Source organism: Acartia tonsa, chromosome 14 (assembly GCF_053477335.1).
Source record: "Acartia tonsa isolate MP-2025a chromosome 14, ASM5347733v1, whole genome shotgun sequence".
Lineage (NCBI taxonomy): Eukaryota > Metazoa > Arthropoda > Copepoda > Calanoida > Acartiidae > Acartia > Acartia tonsa.
In genome coordinates, this window is record NC_137273.1 from 6,308,667 (window position 1) to 6,335,515 (window position 26,849).

Here is a 26,849-nt window from a genome sequence, read left to right on the forward strand (position 1 = left end):
ATAAATATTATCCTAGAACAAAAAAAAGAAAAAAGCTTAAGAAAAAAAGAATTTATTCCCAACACTTGCATCTTACACGGATAACATAATGGTATACATAACTCAGTTATTATCAAAAAAAACTAATTAAATAACAATGTACAATATTAATTACAAATAAACTATAAACAATCATAAACAACAAAATTTTCATTACAAAATTTTTTTCCTAAAAGGAGTACGTGTATTTTAGTGAAATTAATCATTTAATAATATACAATATTAATATGTACACAATAAACAATGAGATTAATGGTATATAATAGTCTTTAAAAAATCTTTTTTTTTAATATCATTCAGTAGACCAAAGACTATGATTTGAAAAACTGTTTTTTTAAAGTTTCAACATAAAAAACCAAAGAAGGATTTGAGAAAATTTAATTAGTATCTGCCAAGCTTTACTACACCATTCCTATTACTTAATTAAACGTAAAAATAAACATATACATAATTTGTTTATATAAGAGCTGTCCTTCTCTGTATAGGGTCAACAATTTGAAGACAACCTTGTAAAAAGTTATGACAGACTAAAAAGTCAATATTCTTGTTTCAAATTCTGCGTATTTTTCAATCTCAAGGATTTTTGTATTTTCAAAACTAAACATTTCACCTTAATTTACTGCAGTTTTATAAGTTAAAATATCAAAATAAAATTCCGCAACTAAAAGGAGTAAATCATTATAAATAGCTTGCACAATAATTTGACAAAAGTAGACAAAATACAATACTATCAAATGCCTTTGTTAAGTTAAAAATACATTAAATTATTTTAAAAATCAGAATGCAGAGTAAAAATCATGTAATCTTAATACTTCTATTTTGTAAAAAAGTTTTATTTTAATAATTTCTTAAAGTAGAGGTAGTTTATTTGAAAGAAGTTTGTAAATGCTAAGTATTATAATATTATTTGCTTTTTGTTCAGCTTATTTACTCAAACATGAAATGTTTGTTACATCCCAAGGGCATACACTCAGGATTCAGAGGGGGGGGGGGAGGGGGAGGTTATTGAAAATATAGAAAAAGCACAATACAAGAAAGAGAAAGAAATGTATAGCTACATAAAAGAAAAGAATCAGAAATAGAAAAATATTCTTGAAATAGAAAAGGGAATATATTTTTAGATCCCCCTGAAGAGAAATTGACCCACCCCTTGAATTCCTATTCTGTGCACGCCTTTCTCATTGCATGACTAGAGAAATCTATTTTCACACACTCACACACACACACACTGAATTCTACACTAAATATAAATTACAACAGGTTATGTTAAGAAAGAATTTAACCTATAAAATAAATCAAATAGTTCAGCTGAAAGCAAACTACTTTATACTTAGCTTTTTTTGTAGGCAGTGTTTTTGAATCATGTTGATAAAATTTATGATGGAAATACAATGGATACAAGAAAAATTAATGATGGTGACTTAATAAACAAGCACAAAGATTAAAGAGAGATTTAAGTAAACAATAATTTTTTAGAAATTTATTTACAAATGGAAAGGACCACATAAAAGTTAGGTATACCTTTCTGCTTAAATATGTCATATGATACACCCAAGTGGTACACCTACACGTTTTATGTGATTTCAGATAATATTCTAAAAAACAAACTGTTAAAAAGAATTGAATTAAAATTATCTAAAGGAGGGTAAAAAAGGTTATTATGAAAATGTTATTACTATTTGTTTTTTAGAATAATAATATTTTCTACAATAACAATAATAACACAATAAATATTACAGCCAACCTTAAAAAGTAGCAAAAATAACTTTTAAAAGTCAGCTTGATTAGAATTTAATAATATCTAGTAGCTACAACATTATAAGGAAAACTTCTTCTCATAGACATACATTTCTGTTGGTCAATAAGCAGAGTGTTCTTTTTAACTTTTATGTCCTTCTCCAGTCTCTGCTTGTTTCTTAGAAGATCTTGGAGAGCATCATTCCCCTCACATAGTTTATCCTCGAGTAGCTTGATACTCTGAGCAATTTCAGCCACCTCCTCAATCAACTTCTGGTGCGGTTGATCATTGCAGGCTTCAACGTCTGGGCGGCGGGTACGTTTTTTGAGGCGGGATTGAGCTACGCGCAACGGTGGGTCCTTGGCGGCAATATTGCTCTTGAGGCGTTCTAAATATTTCTCTTGCTCCGAAATTTCCTACATAAAAATTGGTTTAATCATTATTATTAGTGTTACAAAAATCATTATAAAAGTCCTGAAAATTAGAGAGGCTAACTTTTGAAATGTTTTTTAAAAATATTTTAGAAATAATGTTCTCATTCATGTTTCCATTTAAAAATACAAAAATAAGAAGGGGGGAGGAGAATACCATACAGTGAACAAGTTCTTAAAGTCAATCGTCCTTCCAATCCTGCTTGCCTAACCAAACTTTTATTTGTTATTGATTAAACAAGAATAGATTGTCTCTTTCAGACTTTTGTATTCCAATGGTTTATAGTAATTTCACTATGGAATAGATGAGGATAAAAAAAAATTTCATAAAAAATGCAAAAAAATTCTTCATAATTTTTTGCTAAATTTTGAGTTATGTGAAAAAAGTAATGTTGATTTTATGAGTTCAGGATTTAATTTTTTTATTGAGCTGGACCACTGTAAGAGTATCCCTCAAATCTATTATTACAATAATCTCCCTTTACCATTTGTGTTTTACAAAACAGAATTTAGAAAAAGAATAACAATAATAATACTAAAGCAGGAGGCAGGCAGAACTAGGTCAAATTTACCAAGTGGAATAAAACTTAATATTATCATTAGATTTATATTGTTAATATCATGATATGAATACCAGTATGCTATCAATGTAAGATTAATAAGAGTTGGAGTTTTTACATTATAATAATTATCATTATCATAGGGTTTTGTGTGTTTTTAATATACTAAGTGTAACATTAGATAACAGAGTGCAAAGGAATTTAACATGTTATATAACATTAGGAACTTATTAATTGTACTTTTTAAAAGAGGGGGGAGGGTAGTATCTTAATTCAATAGTTTAGGACACCATATTAAGCTTATTTCAAGGAAAAAAAACAAAGGTTATAATTAAGATAGTTTTAAGACTACATTCAGCCTAATTTGATAGCTTTCTATAAATCATAGAAAACATTATATAATTAATGACTCACCCCCTCTTTTTACAAAAAAAAAAAATAAGTTCCTGTTTTAATAAATTCGCCACCACCATTTTACAAGCAAATTTAGTTTTACTAGACAAAAAATTAAAACAACATTTTCTTTAATTTTCTAAAATTATTTGGTTGAATGAGAATATATGATTTTAAAAATGATAAAATAAATGGGTTTAAAAAAAGGTATAGAAACCAAATAAAATGTTTAAAGAAAATGTTGTTGTAATAAGGTGGAAAAAAATACTTTTTATACAGTTTTTCTTGTAGAGGTATTGTTGAGTAACTTTTAATTTTGATTAATAAAAATATAATTTTAAAGTTGTTAATAGCTTTTGATAGAAGAGATTTTAAAATTTGAAGCTAATTTTTACTAGGATTAATAAAAACATGGTAATTTGAGATTATAATGAATCTAATTTGCTTTGAAAAATCTATGTAAATGAATTAACTAGAAAAAAGGTTCTCTAATAGTTGAAATGACCATAAAAGGAAAATGTCGCCTCATTGTAATACATTTTTGTTGATCAATCAACAGCGAGTTCTTTTTAACTCTAATATTCTGCTCCAGCCGTTCTTTGTTCTTCATAAGATCCGCGAGGGCGTTATTGGACTCTGCCAGCTTATTTTCCAGCAGCCGGATGCTTTCCTGCAGCTCTTTAACCTCCATGGTAAGGTGGCGGTGCGGCTCGTCGTTGCACAGCTCCACGTCGGGACGGCGAAGCCGTTTTTTCAGCCGGGACTGCGCCACTTTCAACGGCGGATGGATGCTGCCAACAGAGATCTTTAACCGATCGATGCACTTTTCCAAGTCGTTGATTTCCTGAAATCGAAATAGACATATGGGTGTCTGACAGTTAGTTAATTTATTAAATTGTCTTTATGTATATTGTATTTCTTTTTTTTGGGACAGGGTTAAACATTATAAAAATAAACAAATAATAGAACTAAACTGATAAGAAATGTTTAAATAAAAAAAAGATTTGTTCTACTTATTGTTTATTAACAGAATATCTATCCCTATCTAATATTTCATAACCTAATCCTTAATATGAATAAATTAAAACTATAAAATTGTAGTTTGGTGCATAAAACACATAAATGTAAATTGAATAGATAAGATATTTCATAATTCATTAATCACAATTAATAACTCTTACTCTTTTTTTGCATTATAAGCTTTATCTAGCAATTGAAAACCAAACAAATATTGACTTATTTAATATTTGAATGTAAAGCATTAATTATTTCTTAAGAACATGATCATGCATTTTGATTTTGTTTAGACAAACCTCTGTTACGTTAAGAGTTTTAAAAAATAGCTTTATAAAGCCTACTAACTTAATATTAACATATTACATAAAGAATAAAATTGACTTAAATTTTAATCTACAAGAAAACTAAATTTACAATTAATTTATGATTTTTGACAATAGGAATGAATGCTGACAATAATTATGTACATTTAAAATATTAAATTATCTTCAAATTAAAATTAATTAAAATTAACTTCAAGGACATGGGATAAGATTTAAAATAAGTTGATCAACTCCTGTTTTAAACTACATTTAATTTAATATAAGTCTTTAAAATGTTTCCTTGTTCATGAAACTCTTCCCTTATATTCAAGTGAAATTAAAGTAACACTGCGTGACTTAATTCAAAACTAACCTAACAAAAACTATATTTTTGTGCTCTTAGAAACTGAATTAAAAAGATTCACTTAAAAATCAGGGATTAAAAATAATGTTTTAAGGTTAGCATTGACACCTTGAAACATGAACATTAAACGGAAAATTTTTGCGCATGGACATATTTTTCTGTCTATCAATAAAAATTGTATTTGTCTTGACTTTTATGTTGGCCTCCAGCCTCTCTTTATTCTTCTTAAGTTCACACAACGAGCAGTTCGCCTCTTGCAGTTTGTCCTCCAAGTGTTTAATACAGTTGTGGAGCTCACTAACTTCAGCGGTTAGCTGAGAGTGGGCAAGGTCGTTGCAGTTCTCAACGTCAGGCCGACGCAACCGTTTCTTGAGGCGGGACTGGGCAACTCTTAGTGGCGGGTCTTTGCTGGCTATGTTTTGCTTTATGCGTTCGATGTACCGTTCCATTTCAGCAATTTCCTGAAAATGTGTGCTTAATTTTTGTGGACCACTAGGAGACATTGGTTATATGTTCATATACATAGTTATACAAATGGATTAGGGATAAGAAGAGAGAGAAATAAACAGTAGAACAGCAAGGACAAATTTAATCAGTAAAACTAAAATCTGAGTAGTAATAATCCAAACCAGCAAGTTATATAAATATAATTTGTACTACTTTTATTACACTAATTTTTGATGATTGCATCATTATTCACCCTAAAATAACAATTTTTATGTCAAAACTATAAATATTGCATTTACTAAGATTTAAATTTTCTGCATGTTCTAACTATTTTTCTCTTAACCCCAAATCCCTTCAGAAAAAATTTCAAAATGATGAAATTGAATATGTTTTTAAGAATGTAAAAATAAATTGATGATAAATTTGTCTATGATAGTTAAAAACTATTTTAAGTCAACTTTTCACAAAAATTAAAAGATGCCATTTTCAATCATTTAAAGTAATTAAAATTACAAACAAAACAAAAACCAAACACACATTTTAATTTTCTAATGTCATTTCTTTTTTATTACAATACATAATGTTGTCACCAAACAAATAACTTTAATCATTAAAAAAACATTAAGGAATTTTTGTAAAATATAATTTTTTTTAATGATTTAAAGTAGTTTCATCATACAATTTTAACTACCTAAATGGGCTTCTTATTAACATTAGATTTTTTGTATTTTTTTAAAGCTAATAGCAGAGCAAGCATGCAATATTCATTTGAGTAAAAATAGTGTAAAAAAGGTTATAATACAGGATTGAAGGAAAATCTTAAATTTATATCTAGAATTTTAATGCAATATCTAACTCAAAATTTAGCAAAATTTTTTTAAGTTGTACCACAATATCTGCTAAAATTCATTTTTTTATTTTATAAACTTCTAATAACCAAGTAAAAATCTAATGTGATAAGAAGATTGAAAACATAATAAATAAGACACATAACAAACCAAACATACAAATCTGAAAATCATATTAAGTTTCAAAAACTAATTTTTCTTTTTGTAATTTTATTCATCTTATATGCCTTCCCCCTAATTTTAAAGTTGGAGCCTTAATAATATTGGCAATTCTATAAAATGTTAAGTAATAAATAAAGATAATAAAAAAGAATTTAATATCTAATTTTAAGTACTATGATGTCCAAGGAGAGGAAAGGGATAATGAAAAGAATACCCTCACAAATTTGGGAAAACATATACAATTTTCCTCCCCATGATAATTTTAAGATGAGTGTCAATGTAAAAATATCTGACCGACCCCACTGAAATGTCATAAAAAATATTTTTACCCGCCCAAAAAATGTATTGCGAAAGAAAATATTATTTACTCTATTGTTCTATTAACTTGTTATGATTTTCATATTTGACTACAGAAAGAAAGGATAGGATAGATGCAAGTGTTAAGAACAAACTTTTTTTTCACAAATTAGATATTTGGTACACAAAATATAAATATAATAATATATAGATATATTTGAATAAAATAAAAATTTATTATTTTTGTCTTGGCGGTTAAAAAGAAAAGTTAAAAAGAATGTACAAATGTAACATCAACAAATAATGTATAATATCCAAGATCATAGTTTTGTAATTTTGTCATTAAATTCGCTAATAATTTTAAAAATCAAACAAACATTTTAATATTGCTTTTGTGAAATACAAATTTCATGCAAATATGAAATAATAAAAACAAAAATACTAGTCAATTAATATTTTTGCTTAAATACATAGTTTTTAAAAGTTAAGCAACTTTCAATGCTCTTTTTATATTAATTTATAAACCACAATAATTGTAGATATAAGAGCAAGAAAATTGCTTTAAACACACTTTGAAAATAAAAAGTGAAATGGTACTTACATTTTTGGTTAGGATGAGGTTAGATTTTAGGTTGCGATGAGCATCCTGGGTTTCAGAAATCCTGTCTGTAAATGCTCTGAAAAATAAAGATGAAAATAAATAATTAATTTTCCATTGTATTTTTACAAAACTTTTTTCTCATTTTTAATTTTTTTACAATGATTTTGTTAAACCTAAGAACTTTTTGACTTAAACAATAGTTATGCCCCAAGATAATTTTAGATTGGCTAAGTTTTTTTTATAATGATTGTTTAGCCTCCTGTATGATATGGGGAATAAAAACAGTTATTGGGTGCATTACCAATAAAACTACACTAGATACAACAACAAGTTTTTAACCAACCCACAATTACCCATTACTTATACAGATCTCCAACTTTACCCAATAAACCAAATAAAAAGATAAATGTAAGTGAAACATATTTAAAAGTCGCGCGCGCACAAGATTATGTGCGCAAACACAACAATTTTGCCGCGTTAAGATTTTTACCTGTTAGTTTTGTTCCAGTGGACACTCATATCACTAGCAGCATTGTTGATGAGATTATTAACGTCATATCTGAGTTGCCGGGTGGCCGCTCTTCCCGCTGCAATAAAAGTTACACCATGATTATATCGTCTAATATCACCCTAATGGAGACTCTACATTTTTATGTCATATGCATAGACATTAAAAATGTTGGAGATATCTTATTTATGCAAAAGCAAAAGGATCCTGGCCCAAAAACGTTACTTGCCAGGGATCTTAATGGATAAGACAATGAAAGACAAAATGATGTACTATACAATGTAATATCACCCATTTAGAAGAGTAGAATTAGAGGTAAAAAAGCTTGAAAATTGCTGGTTTGAACTAATTAATCAAGGTAAACAAAAGCAATCATAAAAAAACATAAATTAAAAAAATTCCACCATAGATATGTACTGATTTTTTACCTTGTGATTCTTCAACATTATTTTTGCTAAACTTGGCCCAAGACTGTGGCACACTGCCACTCACGTCCTCCTCTTCAACTCCATCATGGTGCTAAACAAATAAGATTCATTTTACTAAAAGCCCTATTTTAAATAATTTTCTAATTGCCTTTAGAACTAATTACATACTCACTTCCATAGTCTATTACTCCATTATATCAATGAAATACAGTAAATCAAGTCATATTTTTTTTTCAGTTGATAGAAAGTATTTAATAATCCGCCTATAGTAACTAAACCATTAAACTAATCCAGTACTAGCAAGTATTCTTAAGTTTGTATTTCTATCATTTCAAGGCAAATTTCATGATGTAATAGAAACCCCCCACAATTTTCTTAATATTAACAGAAAACAGAAAACCTATTTAATTAGGTACGAATATTTAATATCACTTAGGGGGGGGGGGGGGAGGGGAGTTCCTCCAGTGCAGTGTTATCTGAAATTTCACCAAGTACTGCAAGTACTTTACTACAAAAACAAACAAACAAATGCAAATATTTTTTTTGCATAAAAATTTTTACGCAAAACGTGCATTCATGGTTTCTAGTTGAAATATAAGTGCAATGAATGACAAGTACTTTTAAACAAAACAAGACACGTATGGGCCCTCAGATGTCAAAACTTTATTTTAGTGTTTGGCCAAAATGACTTAGCAATTGTATCTGTAAGTACGTCTAATAACACCCTTTGCTATTTTTAAAATCCTAGAAAATTTTTTTTGCAAGAAAATTGCATAAATTCGCAACCTTTTTTAGAACCACTACATAACTCGAGTTTTAAAACTTTTTATATAAAATCCTTTTTACAAAAAATATCAATAATTACTTAAAATTAAACCTGAAAGAAAAAAAATCTCATTACACGTGTTAATTTGCATGTTTTAGGTCTTTTTTTGAGGAAAGTATAACTTCCACATTTTTGACAATAATATATTTTTTTAACATTTCAAAGTAAAATATAATAAAACTTAAACGATTTTTCTTGAATTATCAGTTGAAAATTTCATCAAACATGCAATTTAAGTGATGAAAATTTAATAAAATCATTTTTAGAATGTTTAGAATTACCAATTTTCTACATTTAAAACAAAATGTTAACATAATTTAAAAACATTTTAACATATAACTTCAAAAATCATTAACATTTTATAAAAAGATGTTTCAAAAAATAAATCATTAAAAGGTATTAAAATGCATTTGAAATTACTTAAAATTAAAACGAGAACATCTTTTTACACTGTATTCTATGTAATAGAGTTTAAATGACATGATTAGTGAATGAAATATTTCCTAAACTCATTAAGCCTTTTTGTGACTATATTAAAAATAATTTATTTTGTTTTATATTGCTTTTTTATTCAAATATTTGACAAAATTTTCCCTACGTCAATAAAATAAAGTCAGTTTTTTACTGTTTCCAGGTTTTTCTTTATAATTATAACAATTAAATATAATATAAATCTTCATTATCTTTTATTTGAATTATCATACACATTAAAATGTAAAGTATAAGCTAGAATAGCACTTTTTTCAACGAATATTTTAATGACATTATATCAAAATAATTCCTCTTAAATATCACAAAACATATGATTGGGAAGTATAGCCATTTCTTGGAGGTATAATATTTACAAAAATACCATTAATTCTGTTTTTATCAGAAGTTAAAAAAATTTAACAATTCTAAAACAATGGTTGGCTGTCTAGATATTGAGTACACTAAGATTACGTCTCTGTTCTATTAAAATAACGTTGCAAAAAGAGGGGTTCTGAAAGTAATCTACCTAATTTTTTTTAAAGAACCAACAAGTACTGTCAGTATCTTTTTTCTTGTAATCTAGCAGACAATCAAATCATAACACAATTTTCATGATAAAATATTCAGGTTTCTACTTCACATTTTAAAAAATATACTGATCAATAAAATGTTCAAAATTTTACTTTGTACTAATTGACAAAATATGTTGTAATTCTTATTTTAAAGTTACATTTTTATCCCTGACAAAATCATAGACGACTTTTAAAGGCATCTTATCTAAACTTTTTGAAGAAAAACTTAAAAACGTTAATTAAGTATGAAAACTATTTTCTTCGATTTTTCTGAAGTTATTATCGCATTCTATGGGTTTTTTATTATCATTTACTTATATCGAAAGTGCCAAACATTGTACCCTAACTTATTCATTTAATAAAAAACCAGCCGTGAAGATAGAAACAAATTGCATTCTTAACAAGTATGAATAAATTTAGAAGTTGTGAAGATTTTTAACAAATAAGTCAAAGGAAAAAAGGAAAGTTGAACAAAAACTGATTTTTTGTGTTATGTCAGTTTTACTTAACAATGTAGAGTGAATGATTAAAAACACTTAAAGTATAAAAGAAAAGAAGTAGTAAACAGATAGATTATACAGGTGAATTTTACTACAGCTTTGCTATAAAAAAGTTACTAATAGCAAAAGCAAAACAAAGTTACATAAACTTTTTTGTTTTCATTAAGTAAGAATTAAAAGCTATTACAGTTGCATTTTGATTTAAAAATAGACTTCATGTTGTTCATTTGTTCAAGATTTTAAGCAATAATTTTTCCAAGGTACAAAGCTGCTTTTTTATGAATTCATATAGAATAGGGTGTTCTATAAGAAGATTTTTTTGCAGATTTTTGCTATTTTGACAACACTAACAGCAAATATCACTTGGCAAAAAAAGTTTGAAAGCACCGTTTTTTCAAAACTTGAAAACCATACTTTTAATCAATTTAAAAGTAAGAAGTTAATCAAATTTGTAGCTGTATTAGTTGAATATTATTAAACAGAAAAATCTGTCCAAATGTTGTGTGATGTAAAGTTATTTTACTTGTGACTACCTAAAGCTTTTGTAAAGTTAAACAGAAGAAGTATAGTAATCAAGGCTCTATTGACAAGAAAATAAAAGTTGTATGTATGTAATTTATCCCAAATTTGTATCTTTGAAGACATTGTGCTTTGACTTTTTTAACTTCTCATCCAATATTGTGAAGAAAATTTCTTATAAGTATCTTTCTTTTTTTAAATTAAATTCTATCAGAGTAACCTACAATTGAAAATGGTCTTAACTAATACAAATCTTTATGTAAAAGGATAGAACTTTTTATCTTAAATAAGAAGCATACAGCCAAAAGAAGTTCATTTTAGTATTTTACAAGTCATGGTCATAAGTTTTCTCAATTTTGATTCATTAATTAAGCATGAATATTTAATGTACTTTAGTTAGAGTTTAGTTAATTTAGATTGGATTTAGAGGTTATAAATAATGATTATTTCACTAGGAATATCTAAAATCAAATTGTACTTTTTAATTCAACCAATTGTGCAACTATTGACTCACCTTGATATCAATAGCATCGTTGTGCATCTCATGACAGTCCCTGTCAATCTCTAGAGCCATGTCCTTGTGCTCGAGGTCACCATGGAGTTTGTCCTGCATGCTGTGGTTAGTCTCTATTTGCTGGTTGACCTAGGATAAAAATTTCTTCATCTTCTGCCTAGGGATTTTCTCAAATGAATTTAATAGTCATATACATTGCCTGGGGTATGGCACCTCCAAATTGAGAGGGAGTTGTAGTATTGTAATAAAAAGAAAAATTAAAATGTACTAATACATTAAAACAAAGGCATAATTTGCAAGTCAATAAAGTAGGGTTGGGCCGGATATCCGGCCGGATATCTGGCCATTTTCAATATCCAGCAGGATACCGGATATTGAAACTATCCGGCCGGATATCCGACTTATATAATTTTACAACAAAAATCTCTGTTTTTTTTTATCTTAAATGGCTGTAATTTTTTTATTATTGAAGTTAGAAGAACAATTTTTTCTGAATATGTTTATCTTTAAGTAAATTTTATATTAGAAATCTCAAAACAAAATTTTTGGCGGTGGCAGCAGTACTTGGCAGTTGCCAGCCGCAAACCGACGGTTGGTAGGTAAACGGCAACGGATTTTATGAAATTGTAATATGTCCTGAAGATATATAAAAAAGCCTAAGTTAAAAAAAATTTAAACCTTTAAGTAAAAATTTGCGGTCACAGGAACCGTTTAAAGATTTCTGGAGACCTGAAGGTTTAGGACTTGCAGGATTATACCTATAACCTGAAATCGACTTGAACACCTATATTACATATGAGGATGTACGACTATAGGATATTTTAGTATTAGATAACATGAAATGCTTTGTTTAAGTAAAAAAATATTTTTTACCGTTGGGGGTTGCTATTACAGATTGAGGGAAGTAATAGTTAATTAGATTTATTTGCTAAGAAGAAAGATCATTTAATAGTTAGTTCATTTTTAAGTTTTAACCTTATTTTTATCCTATTATATAAAGTTGTAAGCTTTTTTTGTCTGTAGCGAAGGATCTCGCTAGCCGCTGAACCGATACGGTTCTCCTTTAGAGTGAAGCTTCTTATAGGTCCCAGGGTGGTTTTAGGCTGTTTAATTTTTATATAAAAGTCGTTTTAAGGTTTTAAGTTATTTTTCTGCACTTTCATGTCACTTCTAATATCCCTAGATACTAGGGACGCAGCCGCTAGTATAATATATAACACCAGTTTATGAAGAATTTTTTTTGCGGGTATAGTCCCATTCGTGGCAACGCCCCTTATGGAGCGATTATTCGTATTTTCACAGTAGCTTTCTTCCTATTTCTAGCTCCTCGCGGGGGACTCTAACCTTGCGGGGCCAATTGCCTAACCCTGCAGGGCAATTACCTAACCAAATATACCTAACCTAACCTAAAATAACCTATTAAAAGCAATTTTAAAAATACAACGAATCGACTTTAAGGTGCGTTGCCACGAAAGGGACTATATATTTTTTTGATACTTTAATATGTAGTAATTTTGCCGGTTATCCGGCCGGATATCCGGTAATTTGGCCGAATAACCGGATATTTGCCGGATACCGGATATCCGGCATTTAAAATCAGCCGGATATCCGGTATCCTGCCAAAAAATATCCGGCCCAACCCTACAATAAAGGTAAAATGCTCACAGAAATGTTTCATGACTTATTGGGTGAGAAAATTGATAGGTAGTAATGATTGGGAAATAGGTAATTGATGATTATTTTTCTGCAATCACCAATTACCTATTTTTTGATATTTAAACTATATTATTCATGTTACAAGTGATTTGGAAGTGTTTTAAAAGTTAAAATTGTCTACCTATGTAAATTAAGTAATCTGATTGTATCCTTTGTTTAATGGCAAGTTTAAAAGTTAAAGAAATTAACTGGTAAAGGTAAAAAAGGCTTTATATTAAAATTGACAATACATTTCTTAAGGCTTAATGAGGTGTTGTATTAACCCCTTACTCCCTCTTTCTCTTCTCATCCCCCTGGCAAAATTAAAAGGGTGGATACACCCCCCCAGACACTAAAAATACACCCTTCCTATTGTCTAAAATACAACACCCTAAACTTCAAACCCCTGTACACGCCATAAATTTTGGTTTAAGGGGATTGTCAAAAATTGTAAAGGGTGGCAAAACCCTCTGAATGCCAATGATTTTATTGTTCATGGACATAATTGTTCTAGTTTATAAATATATTTATTATTAGGAAAAAACATTTGAAGACCATAAAAACGATTATGAACTCCTTTGACCTTAATTCATAAAGATTACTGTGCAAAAAAGTAGAATAATTTTCCAGAATCTGCAAATCATTGTTTTTGCCTTATTTCTGGAATTGGTTTTAATGGTTAAATAATAATATTGGAGGGGGAAGTATTACTTATTGTCAACTTTATTTCAAAGAAATATCAAATTTTCCCTGTTTTCATAAATTGTTATTTTTTCATTTACAAACAATTTGGAGTTACAAAATCTATTAATGTATATTAAAGCATTTATAAATGTTGAATAGAAATAAACATTAGGCCTTTACAATAAGAAATGTTCTTTTTGGACTCATTTAAAACTACCAAGATGCTTGATAGGCACAAATTCCTCAAAAGTATAAATATTACCTTTGCTAACATCTTCTGCATTCTCTGTTGATATGTCTTGATATTCTCTACCTCTCTTTCCAAGCTATTCTCAACCTTAAATATAAAAATTACCTAAAAGCCTTCCACAAAAGATTAATATGGGGGACTATATTTAAGAATAAGAATATTTTAAGAGCAGAGAGAAAAAATATAAATATGTTTCATTCCAATATTTAATTTTAAGAATTATAATTGAATATCAAAAATAAGAGTTTAAATTTTACAGCCATTAATTTTAAACAGTTGCCACCAAATTGTTTCAGTAAAGTAAGCTTGAATGATTGCTAAAATGAATTGAAGCACCAAATAAAAATAAACAAAATAACAACCATTACAGACTAACATACAGGCCTAGACAGACATAGATATAGAAGCTAAACATCGAATACTCAATTTAACCTTAGTTTAGAACACTTGCATAGAATTTTTGGCTATTTTGATATTTTATATATCTAAATAATTCAAAAAAATATAGCTAAAAAATGAATCTAATGACAGCTAAAAAGGAAGGGTGATAAGTACTCTACCTTAAGCTTCAGTTTACAAAGTTTTTGATTGTAATGATAGAGCAGGTTTATTGTCATTTTCTAATTTGATCAAATCAGAGCATTCATAACCCCCCCCCCCCTTCCAAATATAAGTTTTGAAAATGGATGAAGGGCAAAATGGTTCATTAAACTTTACTTATGATCTATTCAAAAATCAATACAGTAATAACTCTCTTTGATTTGAAGAAAAAAGGGAGACAAAATAGGATGAAACAATTCTACTTATAAACTGGCAATTTTGAGTGGATTTTTAACCGTCAAGAATCGTAGAGTCCTACTTTAAAATTTATTCAGACTTGACTTGTTTGTAAAAAATACACAGTAAAACTTATAGACCAGAAAAAAATATCTTTAAGGTAAAATAATAGTAAAGATTAAAGTTATGTGTAAAGTTCAATTAATACATTTGTTTCAAAGTACGTTACGTTAATAAAATAATTATTGTAAGTTAGACTTAAAATAGCATTTGACGACACTTGTGGTATTGTTAATTTTTGTGTAAAGAGAAAATTTTCTTTAAAATTGACATATTACAGATATTTTTTAGTACAGAATAATTAAATAAATGATAGAGTGGCTTCGCTCCCAAAATTAAGTTTTAAAGAAAAGTTGAAATCATAGTATTAATTAAGTATGCAACATAAAAAGTTTAAGGATATCAGAACTATAAAATTTAGGACTATAGGGAATATCATTTGAAATAGGAAAATTTGGAGGTAGAACACTTTTTATTCAGCTAAAACAATTCTACCTATAAAGTGATAATAGTGAATGGAATTTTCACAATAGAGGTTAATTAAAATGAAAAGGAAATTTGAATAACTTTAATTTAACCGTCAATACCTATAGAGTCCTACTTTTTAAATTTGTTCAGACTCGACTTGTTAGGCAAAAATACGCAGTAAAACTTATTGTACAGAAAAAATATCTCAAAATTTAAATAACAGTACAGATTATAGTTATGTGTAAAGTTAAAGTAATACATTCATTTCAAAGTACGTTACGTTAATAAGATAATTAGTTAGACTTAAAATAGCATTTGACGACACTTTAATGTTTTTTTTTATGCTTTTAAGGTATTGTTAATTTTTATGTAAAGAGATGATTTTTTTTTTCAAAGTACAGACTTATATTATGATAAAAATGATAGTGTGGCCAGGCTCTTAAAATTAAGTTTCAAAGAAAAGATGAAATCATAGAATCAATTAAGTATGCAACATAAAAAGTTTTAAGGATATCAGAACTATAAAATTCAGAACTAAAGGGAATATTATTTGAATTACACACGTTCACATTTCTCAAAAACTTTACAAGGGGGTGAGGACTTCAAGGATGTTTAAAAAGGGAAGACAACACCTTCCTACAAAGCAGAGTGCTTATAAAGTATTTTTTTTCTGTGCTTATGTTGAGTTTTTTTATTAAATACAAGAGTAGGAGATAATAAGAAAATAACACAAAATAAAATATATAAGCCTAAACAAAAACACAGGCTGTTTTTAAGATTTTCAACATTTAGTACCAAATGAGTATTATTTTAGGTTGCACAATGTTTCCTAAATCCCCCCAAATATATTTGCATAAAATTAGTTGAGCTAATCTTTGAATTTAATTGAACATATAAAAATGTTACTTGGTAAAATCAAGGATGTAGATTTATATTAGAAAATATAAAAACAAAATCTAAAATTGCTGAACAATAAGGTAGATAACAGAAAGATAAATATAGATCCAATTTAAGACAATCTTAATCTTACAAGAGCTCAATAGAAAAATAGGTTAAACATAAAGTCTTTATCTTTCGTATCTTAAATATTTTAAGAGGGACTTTCGAACAATAATTTACAATGAAATATTTTTTTGGGGAATACATTTACATATGCTCTAAAAAATTGGAACCAAAGTGATTCAAATGTATTATTCAAAATATTTCCTCATTTACACTGAATGTAGGTAATCTCTGTAAATACACCTGACCAATATGTCCAGAGTTTTAAGGCGACCTTAGTTTCAATTATAGTCAGTTTTGAAGTTGTTAAGTGGGTTAGAAAAAAATATAATTCGAGAGAAAAAAAGGAAAAAATAAAATAATAAGTACTAAGAAAAGAGATAAACAAAAGTAAAAGAAAAAATTTTGCTGTAATGATATGATCAATGAAAAATCAATGAAAAATTTTTTAAAACAAAAGTTTAGCTAAAAAACTGGGAAACATAAAAAATTTTACAAGTAAGATTTACAGACAAAATGATAAAATTAGGAAATTGAACACAGAATTCAGAGAAAAAAAAGAAGAAATAGATAAGATGTAAAATTCCAATTTATTCTATCTTTTGATTTCTATTCCTCCAATCAAAATGGTATTGTGACATGTGGATTTTTATGGTGTAAAAGCTACTCTATAAGCTGTTTGTTAATCTGTTAATTGGTCACATTTGTCCCATTCATCATTATTGAGGCAAATTGTATTGTTTTTTTTTTCATGCTATTGTAAAGTTCAATCTTTTCAGCTAATTTACTAGGCTTACACAAAAATAAAGTTGTACTTTGATTTCTCATTTAAAAATTCTTAATATTTGATACCTATGTATGTAATTGTTCTTGTCTCTTTATAATAAATACAAGTTAATTTTAAAGTTTAAAACTAAATTCTTTACAAATTGATTTATCTTGAAACCTAAACCAATGTGATCCAAATAATTGCTAGAATTGAGATAAAAATTTAAGGTTTAGTTTCTAACCTATATATGCTTTACAATATCTTTACTTGGATTTCTCATGTAAAAATTCTTATTATTTAATACCTAAGTATGTAATTTATCTTGCTTCTTTATATTGGATACAAATTAATGTTAAAGTTTAAAACTAAATTCTTTACAAATTGATTTTTCTTGAAACCTAAACCAATGTGATACAAATAGATTTCTAGAATTGAGATATAAATTTAAGGTTTAGTTTTTAACCTATATATGCTTTACAATATCTGTTACAAACTGAAAGACAAACAAACAGACAGACAAATTTAGGAATACTAAATTTACTACATCTTAAACTATATATATATTATTATATTAATTGAGATTCTCATATATCAATTCTTTACTGACTGCGTTATAAACTGATAGACAAATAGACTAAGAGATGCTAAGCTATATTCATTTCATATAAATAAATCAAATGAGTTTGCGTCCTAAAGACAGTAAAACATAAAATAAGACAGATAGACAAACAAACAGAGAGTGAGGGATGCTAAGCTATACAAACTCTTACCTCATCTTTAACTAAATCAATTGAGATTCTCGCCTCTCTGTTCTTTATACATTCCATATTTATCCTAAATTAATAAAAGTTAAAAAAAAAGAATATAAAAGTTGTCAGCTTTTAGATAAATTGTTTAAAGGACTGCAAATTGTCACATTTGCCATAAAGAACATTGTACATTATGATGCAATAAAACCCCATAATTTTGGTATTAGTTCAAAAAATACGGTTGAGATACAATAATTTCCCTTTTTACATCTAAATATGTTTTCCATTTAAATTAATCTATTTTAAATTGAAGAATTATGTAAAAATCTATTAGTTTTCCATCCACAATGATAAAATTAATTTATCTTTAAGCCAAATCCTTGGAAAATCCCTTATCCACCCACTGGGCCAACAAAATACCCCATGCACAACCCAAAATAACAAATTTGAGATTAAATGAACCATATTTTATCAAGGTAAAGTTTAGTAAGATTTAGATTTAAACTTGAAAGGGGGGGTGGGGTAGGGATGGGCTACTGGTAGATTGTGGTCATTTGTCGCCAAACAATCGTATACGAAATATGGATAAGTATTATTTGAAAAACATTCAAACAAAGAATAAAATAATAGGTTATAAAGTATGGACAGCTATTTTAAACCAACTAATCAATTAATTAAAGTTCCCAAGGTTTTTTTGAGCTTTTTATTTTCAGAACTAAATTCCCTTCCTCGATTAATCCAATTTCCAATTACAGTTTTATGGATTCGCCTATTCAATTATTTGTTACAGAATTAGTTTATTTTTTTTTGCATCATATCTACTCTATAAGTTTTGATTGATGGTATGTTAAGGAGGAAGAGAAAATTAGAATAAAATATGTACAGGTACTATAAGTTTCATAAAAAAAACTTTATACTAATTACTGGGCTTAAAATCTTTCAGTACTCATGTGTCTAACCTTTTCTACCAATAATTTTAATCTACAACATTTATATTTTGGTATTTCTTAGAAATTTTAAAAAATCCATTTTCTTCTGTTAATTATGTTTTGCATTAGTGTGTTATTGAATAATATTCCATACTTTTAAAGAAAGCTTTGCTACTAAAAGAAGTAATTGTTCTTGAAAAGAAATCTTCTAAAACTAATGATAATAGATTTCATAAAGCGTAATATTTCTTTTTCATAAAATATAACTAATTAGAAACCTTAGAATACTTCTAATTTAAATCAATTTAAAACGATTATAGAAATTTAATTTTACTTGGCTATTATTAAACATAAACCCTAGTATATTTTACATTTCCCCCCCAAAAAGGGGCGGGGGATATTTGTGATATTTTTGTCGTAAAGTTATGTGTTCTAAAACCTTAAAACAGGAGCAGAACAATAAATTTTGACTGGGCAGTTGCGTTAATGGGGTAAAATTTGAAACTGTAAACAAACGGCGGTCAAACCAAAGAAAACCGCCGAAATTTTGTGTTTTTTTCCCGCCAAATTAGACAATTTCGAGTCATTTGAGACAAACTTTTTTTTCCAAAAAAATTTCCTTTATTTTTACTTGACACTATCGTTTAACCCTTAACAAATCTCATGGTTTTACTAGCCATGAGCTATAATATCTTACCTAAGAGGTCGTTCTGTTTCGGCGATGGCATGTTCAAGCTCAGATTTTGTCTCTTTTAACAGTCCATTCTCCCTGAACAATTATAGAATGGTTATTTCAGTCCTTGTTAAAAGCGAAGTTTTTTTTGTATAACAAGAGTCTGTACAGTCGTCTATCCGTAAGTAACCAGCAGTTTTTTTCGTTAGTTTAGGCATGTTAGAATTGTCCTATCAATTTCTAACTTTTGATGATAATTCCTGATGATAAGAACATTGTATCCCTATAATCGTTTATGAAAACATGTCGGAACAATGAGTTCTAGGACAACAAGGTACAATATTTTAAGCAAAGCATCTCTAAAATGAAGTCCTAAAAATTAAAGTTTTTTTAAAAATTAATTATCTGTTTATCAAGTTTTGACACTCTACAAGTGTTTGATTTCAGTGCTTCGCTTGTATGGATGTTTTTCATCCTTGTTTTATTATAATTATGTATAACAACTTTAGTATAATAAAAATTATTATAAAAATGATTTTATATTATGTATTCATAATGAGAGACTATATATCAAAGATAATGGGGAATAAATAATGGAAAAAAGCAGACTATATAATACAATGACAATTACTCAAATGTATTCATTCTTCTTTTCCTAAAATGTATATTCGGTCAAACGGTAAACTTTGACCATACGGACGGACGGACAGACATCTTTTATTTTGTAATCCTTCTATAATAGTTACAGGATGTCTGTTTGTAGCTTAATATCCCGCTAATCGCTGCACCTATATGGTTTTCATTTACAGATAAACTTTTAAAAAGTTTAGGGAAGGTTTATAACTATTTTGGGGTAGGATGTCTTCACCCTCCCAAATGAAATCATCTTTTCCAAAAATTTCCAAGACCAATTTTAATTGAAAGTTAAGGATCGACATACTCCACCCCCCCCCCCTCCTTCATGTGCCCCTAGAGGACTCTAGGGACGTTGCCACTAGTATATATTCAAAGTAATGCAAACCCATATTACACGTGATTCTAACAAAAGGTTATGGAAGGAAGTCAGGTCTTTTACACGGGGGAATAGCTATGAATAAAAGGCCTAAACACACAGCAATGGATTTATCATCTAAAGAAAACTATTCTGCCCCTAGAATTTGCTTTAAAAACCAATTAGTTCTATCGTAATATTCTACATAAAGAAAAATAGTACAATTTGTCTATATTATAAATATTTTTTTTTTACAGGCGGGAAATTACAGGTAAGATAGTTTTTCATAGAATGAAACAAATGTAAAATAATATAGTGCCTATAAAAAATGACGTCATACAATACAAAAAAATACCAATATTAGGCCAGTATGACGTCATTTTTATAGGCACTATAAAAAGCTTATATACGATAGACCAATGGATGATTGTATTTTTTTTACTAAAATAGCTTTGTGACAAGTTATACAATTATTTTTTAGATTACTAATCACTGACTATTATAAAGCATTACATAGGTATAAGGTAAATATATGGACACATATGGAATTTAGACCTTCTAGATAGGTATATGAATAGACAGGTACGTATAGATTATATACGACACAATAATTAGGTAAATTAATGGATAGTTATAGGATCAAAACACTCTAGTGTGGATATCAAAATTGAATTGTAATTTTCAAAACAATTTAATTTCAAATTTAGTATATGGACAGTTCTTAATGGTCTTCGCTATTCGGTCGGACGTACAGACGGCCAATGTTTAAAATTATATTAATGTTACCTTATGTTGTTATCAAGTTCTGTTTGTAAATCTGCCCTCCAGGAGTTGCAGTCTTCAATTCTCGAACCAAGCCTAAAAAATTCACGGATTTCTAACAAATAAATTCGAAGATTTTTTCTTTTAGTAATTTATGGAATTTTGTTAACATTAAGAACCTATGATTAATTTAGTATTATTTTTCTACCATTATGACAAGGTTGATAGAATCATTTATTATTAAAATGGTAAAATTTCAAAAAGAAATGAATTTCTTTTTATTGCACATCTTAATTAGTTCGTCATTTAATGGCCTTAATTTAATCAGCAAACGACAATATTAGGAAATCAATGCCTTTTTACAAACATTAAATTTAAAATTTTGTTATAAAATCGAAGGACAAAAATCTATATTTTATGCAAGGCGACAGAAATCATTTTGATTATTTTGCAATAAAACTTTGCAGAACTTCGCGGATTTTCATTAACAAATCGTGGAAAAAACATGATGAGTATTGAATTTATTTTACTCAAAATCACTGCACATTTTTGACAATTATTGAAATTAGAAATCATCGGACTTATTTTCATTTTGTTTTAGTACAAAATTAACCAAAGTTTTAGATTCTGAAAATCATCAATCATGCTTTTTACAAAAATTGGGCTTTTGGCAGTGGAAAAATAAAATCAATTTAGAAATGTTAGGTAACAATCGAAAGGCATAGGATTGTACTTTTGACATTGGTTTTTAAAAAAGTGTTCTTTTTGAATATCTAAGAAGATGGTTGTACTTTTGCCGATGCAATGAATTACCTGTTATTTGCCTCTTGTTGACTGCGCTGGGTCTTTGAGGAGCAGTTGGCCATAAGCGTGTCCGCCTCATTTCTGATTCTTTCTGATTTTGTCCGCGACGAATGAGCACTGAAATAAATTATTAGTTTATAATTTAGCCACTAGGTGTATTATTTGTGTTCTTAATTTTATCCTAATCAAGGATGATAACATCCATAAATTCAAAAGCACATAAAAATTATCAATGGACAAACAGATAAAGTGAGTTATAGTGCAGATTTTCAATTGTCTTTAAAAAACAAAGAGAGATGATATGCAATAAATAATAGAAATAAATTCACGAAACCTTTGTTAGAAATAAGTATTTCTTTTGACGAAGGACAGATTAAATTAGCACTGAAAATTTATTGGTACAAGTAATCTTAACCAAACTTGATCAGTCTTTTTCATTTTATCTGTCCGAGGAAATCACATTTCCCCATTGACGTTGAGGACTACTAACAGACAGGGAATAATAGAGTATCTTTACTACTGAGGACTACTAACAGACAGGGAATATAATAGAGTATCTTTACTTCTGAGGACTACTAACAGACAGAGAATAATAGAGTATCTTTACTACTGAGGACTACTAACAGACAGGGAATATAATAGAGTATCTTTACTACTGAGGACTACTAACAGACAGGGAATAATAGAGTATCTTTACTACTGAGGACTACTAACAGACAGGGAATAATAGAGTATCTTTACTACTGAGGACTACTAACAGACAGGGAATAATAGAGTATCTTTACTACTGAGGACTACTAACAGACAGGGAATATAATAGAGTATCTTTACTACTGAGGACTACTAACAGACAGTGAATAATAGAGTATCTTTACTACTGAGGACTACTAACAGACAGGGAATAATAAAGTATCTTTACTACTGAGGACTACTAACAGTCAGGGAATATAATAGAGTATCTTTACTACTGAGGACTACTAACAGACAGGAAATATAATAGAGTATCTTTACTACTGAGGACTACTAACAGACAGGGAATAATAGAGTATCTTTACTACTGAGGACTACTAACAGACAGGGAATATGATAGAGTATCTTTACTACTGAGGACTACTAACAGACAGGGAATAATAGAGTATCTTTACTACTGAGGACTACTAACAGACAGGGAATAATAGAGTATCTTTACTACTGAGGACTACTAACAGACAGGGAATATGATAGAGTATCTTTACTACTGAGGACTACTAACAGACAGGGAATAATAGAGTATCGACAACTAACAGACAGGGAATAATAGAGTATCTTTACTACTGAGGACTACTAACAGACAGGGAATATAATAGAGTATCTTTACTACTGAGGACTACTAACAGACAGGGAATATAATAGAGTATCTTTACTACTGAGGACTACTAACAGACAGGAAATAATAGAGTATCTTTACTACTGAGGACTAATAACAGACAGGAAATAATAGAGTATCTTTACTACTGAGGACTTCTAACAGACAGTGAATAATAGAGTATCTTTACTACTGAGGACTACTAACAGACAGGGAATAATAGAGTATCTTTACTACTAAAAAGTATAGAAAATGAAAGAATTAATGGAATTATATTCTATTGAAACTGCATTGGACAAATATTTTTACAAAATTCTACCCAAAATATTACCTTTGATAGTGGTTTATGTTTGACTCCGACCACTCTTCGTGTGTGTGAGACATTTTGGAGAGATTTAGTTAGTCTTCTTCAGTAATCACTCAATAACCTTATTTATATTCCTAAATAAATAAGAAAAAATTAAGGGTAGTTCTCAAAAAAATCTATGCCTTTCAATTGAAAAAAGGTTTGCAGTTCAAAAGAACTTCTGCAAATTCAATTTGGTCCTTATCCAAGCCATCATTTCTTTTAAATTAGATTAAAACGGCTAAGATACGCTGAATATGTTCAAACTGGCTAAGAAATGTAGTAAATATTAGAAAAATTAATAAATTACCTAATTTTTGTACCCTGATAATTTGTTGAAACTGATTATGAAAGCTTCTTCATACTGAACACTCTAAAATAAAAGATTTTATGACTTAACAAAGGGGTTTGATACTATACGAACCATAAGATTGAATTAATACTACTTGTAAATCTAACAAGGAATTGATATATCAATTAAAGCAATGCTCCTTAATCCTAAAAAAAGGATATTATGATTAAAACATTTAAAAGATAAGGCTTAAAATTCTACTTATGAATATGCTTATCTTCCTAATCATAGACAAATGTTTTTCTTTTGTAGACTCATCTTTAGGCTGAAAAGCTATTAATCATTATACATCCAAGAAACATCCAAAAACAGTGATAATGTATTTTACAATTGATAGCCTTTGACTGTAAAAATAGTATATAAACTTGTATGCCTCCAATTTTAAAGATAAGAAATATTTTTTTCAAAGAAAGAGTTTAAAATATAGGTTTAATTTTACTCAGTCAAATGCCTTGTTGAAATCAGAAAAAATACTTATTTCATGATTTTTTTATTTCTTACAGTGTATTTTCCCTTAAAGCTTGAAGTTGAAAAAATATTTAGCAGAGAGGAGAAAGAAACTAATCTAACCATGGGGAAACAAGGATTGCAATATCCATAAAATGAGCCCTATGAAACCTCTATCTAAATTTATGTTCAAATACTTTTTTACTTGTAAAAATTAGCATGTCTGCTAATTCATATAATGCTTTTAACTTTTCATTTTTAATATTAAACTTGTGTTTTGAGAAAAAATCAAAATCATCAAAAATATTTGATGAGTTTATCATTATTTTTTAATGGCAGACTTGAAATAATACATTGTTTTATGGAAGCATTGCTGATAAAAAAGGTTGGCTGAATATAGATGGCTCCCATGAGCACAATTTTAATATGGAAAATATTAGGAATTATGTTCTAACAAGAAATTCTCAGACACAGTCATATTATTTTGAAAAATAATAATTTTTGTGCATTTATTATCAAGATTAAAAAATCAACTTGTTTGACCCTTAATTTTTTCTGGTCATAAATCCTTTTTACACAGCAACACAAAAAACAAGTTTCAGGATCACTAAAATCTAGATGAATTTTGATGTTGTTAAGTTAATGTTTATGTTATTTATATACTTAATTTTATTTAATAGAATAAGACAGACAAAGATTTAAAGTACTGAAGAATTCCTTATAATTCTTTTTTTATTCAACCCATATAAAAGTTCTTTATTTATAGTGTAAAATAAATGTCTCTATTCCAAGAAAAGTAGAATGAGATAGTTTGAGAGATGGGAAAAAGAAATAAAATATATTTAATTGGAATATTCTCAATTTTCATATTTTTATTCAGATCATAAAACTGCAATATAAATTATCATAACTGGATATCCAATAGAAATTCATAATGAGGAACAATAAAAATTTCAATTCTTAAAAATCTTTTGAAGCTCAAGAAAACCTGCAAAGATCATTTATTATTTTTGAAAATAATAAAGAAAGTTTATCTAAAAAAAGATTTTTATTCATGATATGTTAGATTTTATCAAATACAAGAATATTACTCATATAAAAATGTTTATAAAAGCATCAAAATTAAAATTTCTAAGAAAGGTGCAAAACAATACCTGAATAGAACAAGACACAAAGCAGAATTGGCGGGAAATCACAAGCTAGCAAGGTACGACTGGTGGGCACAGATGTGATCTGCACAAGCATACACACACACACTGCGGGCGGTGAGTGTACACTGGACGAAGGCAAAGGACCAACAGGCGCAAACAAACTAAAAGTCAGGATCACAACAAAAGTGAACAAGTGAAAAAGTATCCTCTTTGATTTGGTGGTTAAAAAAAAAAATTTTTCCACAAGAAAATAATTTTCTAAGCTACAAATGTTTTATATAAAACAAATATTAAATAATATTTCTAAAAAGAATTTATTACTTGAATAAATTTTTTTAAAGATAATATTTTTAACCACCCTAAAGTCCTTATTGTAATTTGAGTAAGGCCGTTGTCCATGGTTACTTTGGATAAACAAGTGGCATGGAAATACACAGCCACAAGGACAGGTATTCTCATATACAATTTTTGATAGAAAGGTTGCTGGTTCGAATCCTGCGTGCTTGATGTAACATAGACTTTTCTGCTGCTGTTTTCATGTGCATGACGTTTTAGTATAAGAATGTATTGACTAAAAAAATAGTTGTGCAAACTAAGGGTCGATGTTCTATGGTGAATTTTTTTTCTGTTCTGTTCCATTATTTAAATTTGTCTACAAAATGTACTGTAAACAAAATTTGATTATCATATTCTCTTATTCGTTAGTTTAAAAAATAATTGCTGCTTTTCTTAAACCTTGATTGTTTAGTTGAAACGAACAGTTTCAAAACTTTAAAAGGAGTTATTTTGTTTACCATAATGTATGGTTTTATATTAAATTATCGTTTATTGTCTTATCCCTTAAGTTTCCTGGTTGTTATATTTGTTTATTATTATACCTGTCCTATCTACTGGACATAACTGTGAGGGGATATGAAGGGAAAGATGTGTCCCATTTTCATGCTTACAAATGTTTCAGGGGGGATTTTTACAAGGGCGTGCCCAGCATTTTCTTGGGGTGGTGGTCAAATAATTAACCCCACCCCCCTCACCTAACAGCATATTAACATAAATGTAAT

The 26,849-nt window shown here is 28.3% G+C and overlaps 1 protein-coding gene across 7 annotated transcripts in view; it reads right to left on the reverse strand.

Annotated features, from left to right (window-relative positions):
- The window catches only part of LOC145305521 (tektin-3-like), a 44,845-nt gene extending 18,896 nt beyond the window's left edge, over positions 1-25,949 (reverse strand). The window contains exons 1-13 of one of the 7 annotated variants that reach the window (XM_080147155.1): positions 25,795-25,949; positions 24,152-24,214; positions 23,827-23,936; positions 22,160-22,267; positions 21,371-21,442; positions 19,618-19,689; positions 18,013-18,076; positions 14,179-14,253; positions 11,538-11,666; positions 8,136-8,226; positions 7,690-7,786; positions 7,200-7,275; positions 37-2,193 (exon numbers count right to left, since the gene is read on the reverse strand). In XM_080147155.1, coding sequence (XP_080003281.1) covers positions 1,831-2,193; positions 7,200-7,275; positions 7,690-7,786; positions 8,136-8,226; positions 11,538-11,666; positions 14,179-14,253; positions 18,013-18,076; positions 19,618-19,689; positions 21,371-21,442; positions 22,160-22,267; positions 23,827-23,879 — 1,200 coding nt within the window. In that variant the 5' untranslated portion in view covers positions 23,880-23,936; positions 24,152-24,214; positions 25,795-25,949 and the 3' untranslated portion in view covers positions 37-1,830. Of the gene's footprint in view, positions 1-36; positions 2,194-3,559; positions 4,006-4,811; positions 5,306-7,199; positions 7,276-7,689; positions 7,790-8,135; positions 8,227-11,537; positions 11,667-14,178; positions 14,254-18,012; positions 18,077-19,617; positions 19,690-21,370; positions 21,443-22,159; positions 22,268-23,826; positions 23,937-24,151; positions 24,215-25,794 lie in introns of those variants that run through there. The other 6 variants (XM_080147153.1, XM_080147151.1, XM_080147150.1 and 3 more) reach the window with 6 other exon arrangements.
- Between the last annotated feature and the right edge of the window lie 900 nt (positions 25,950-26,849).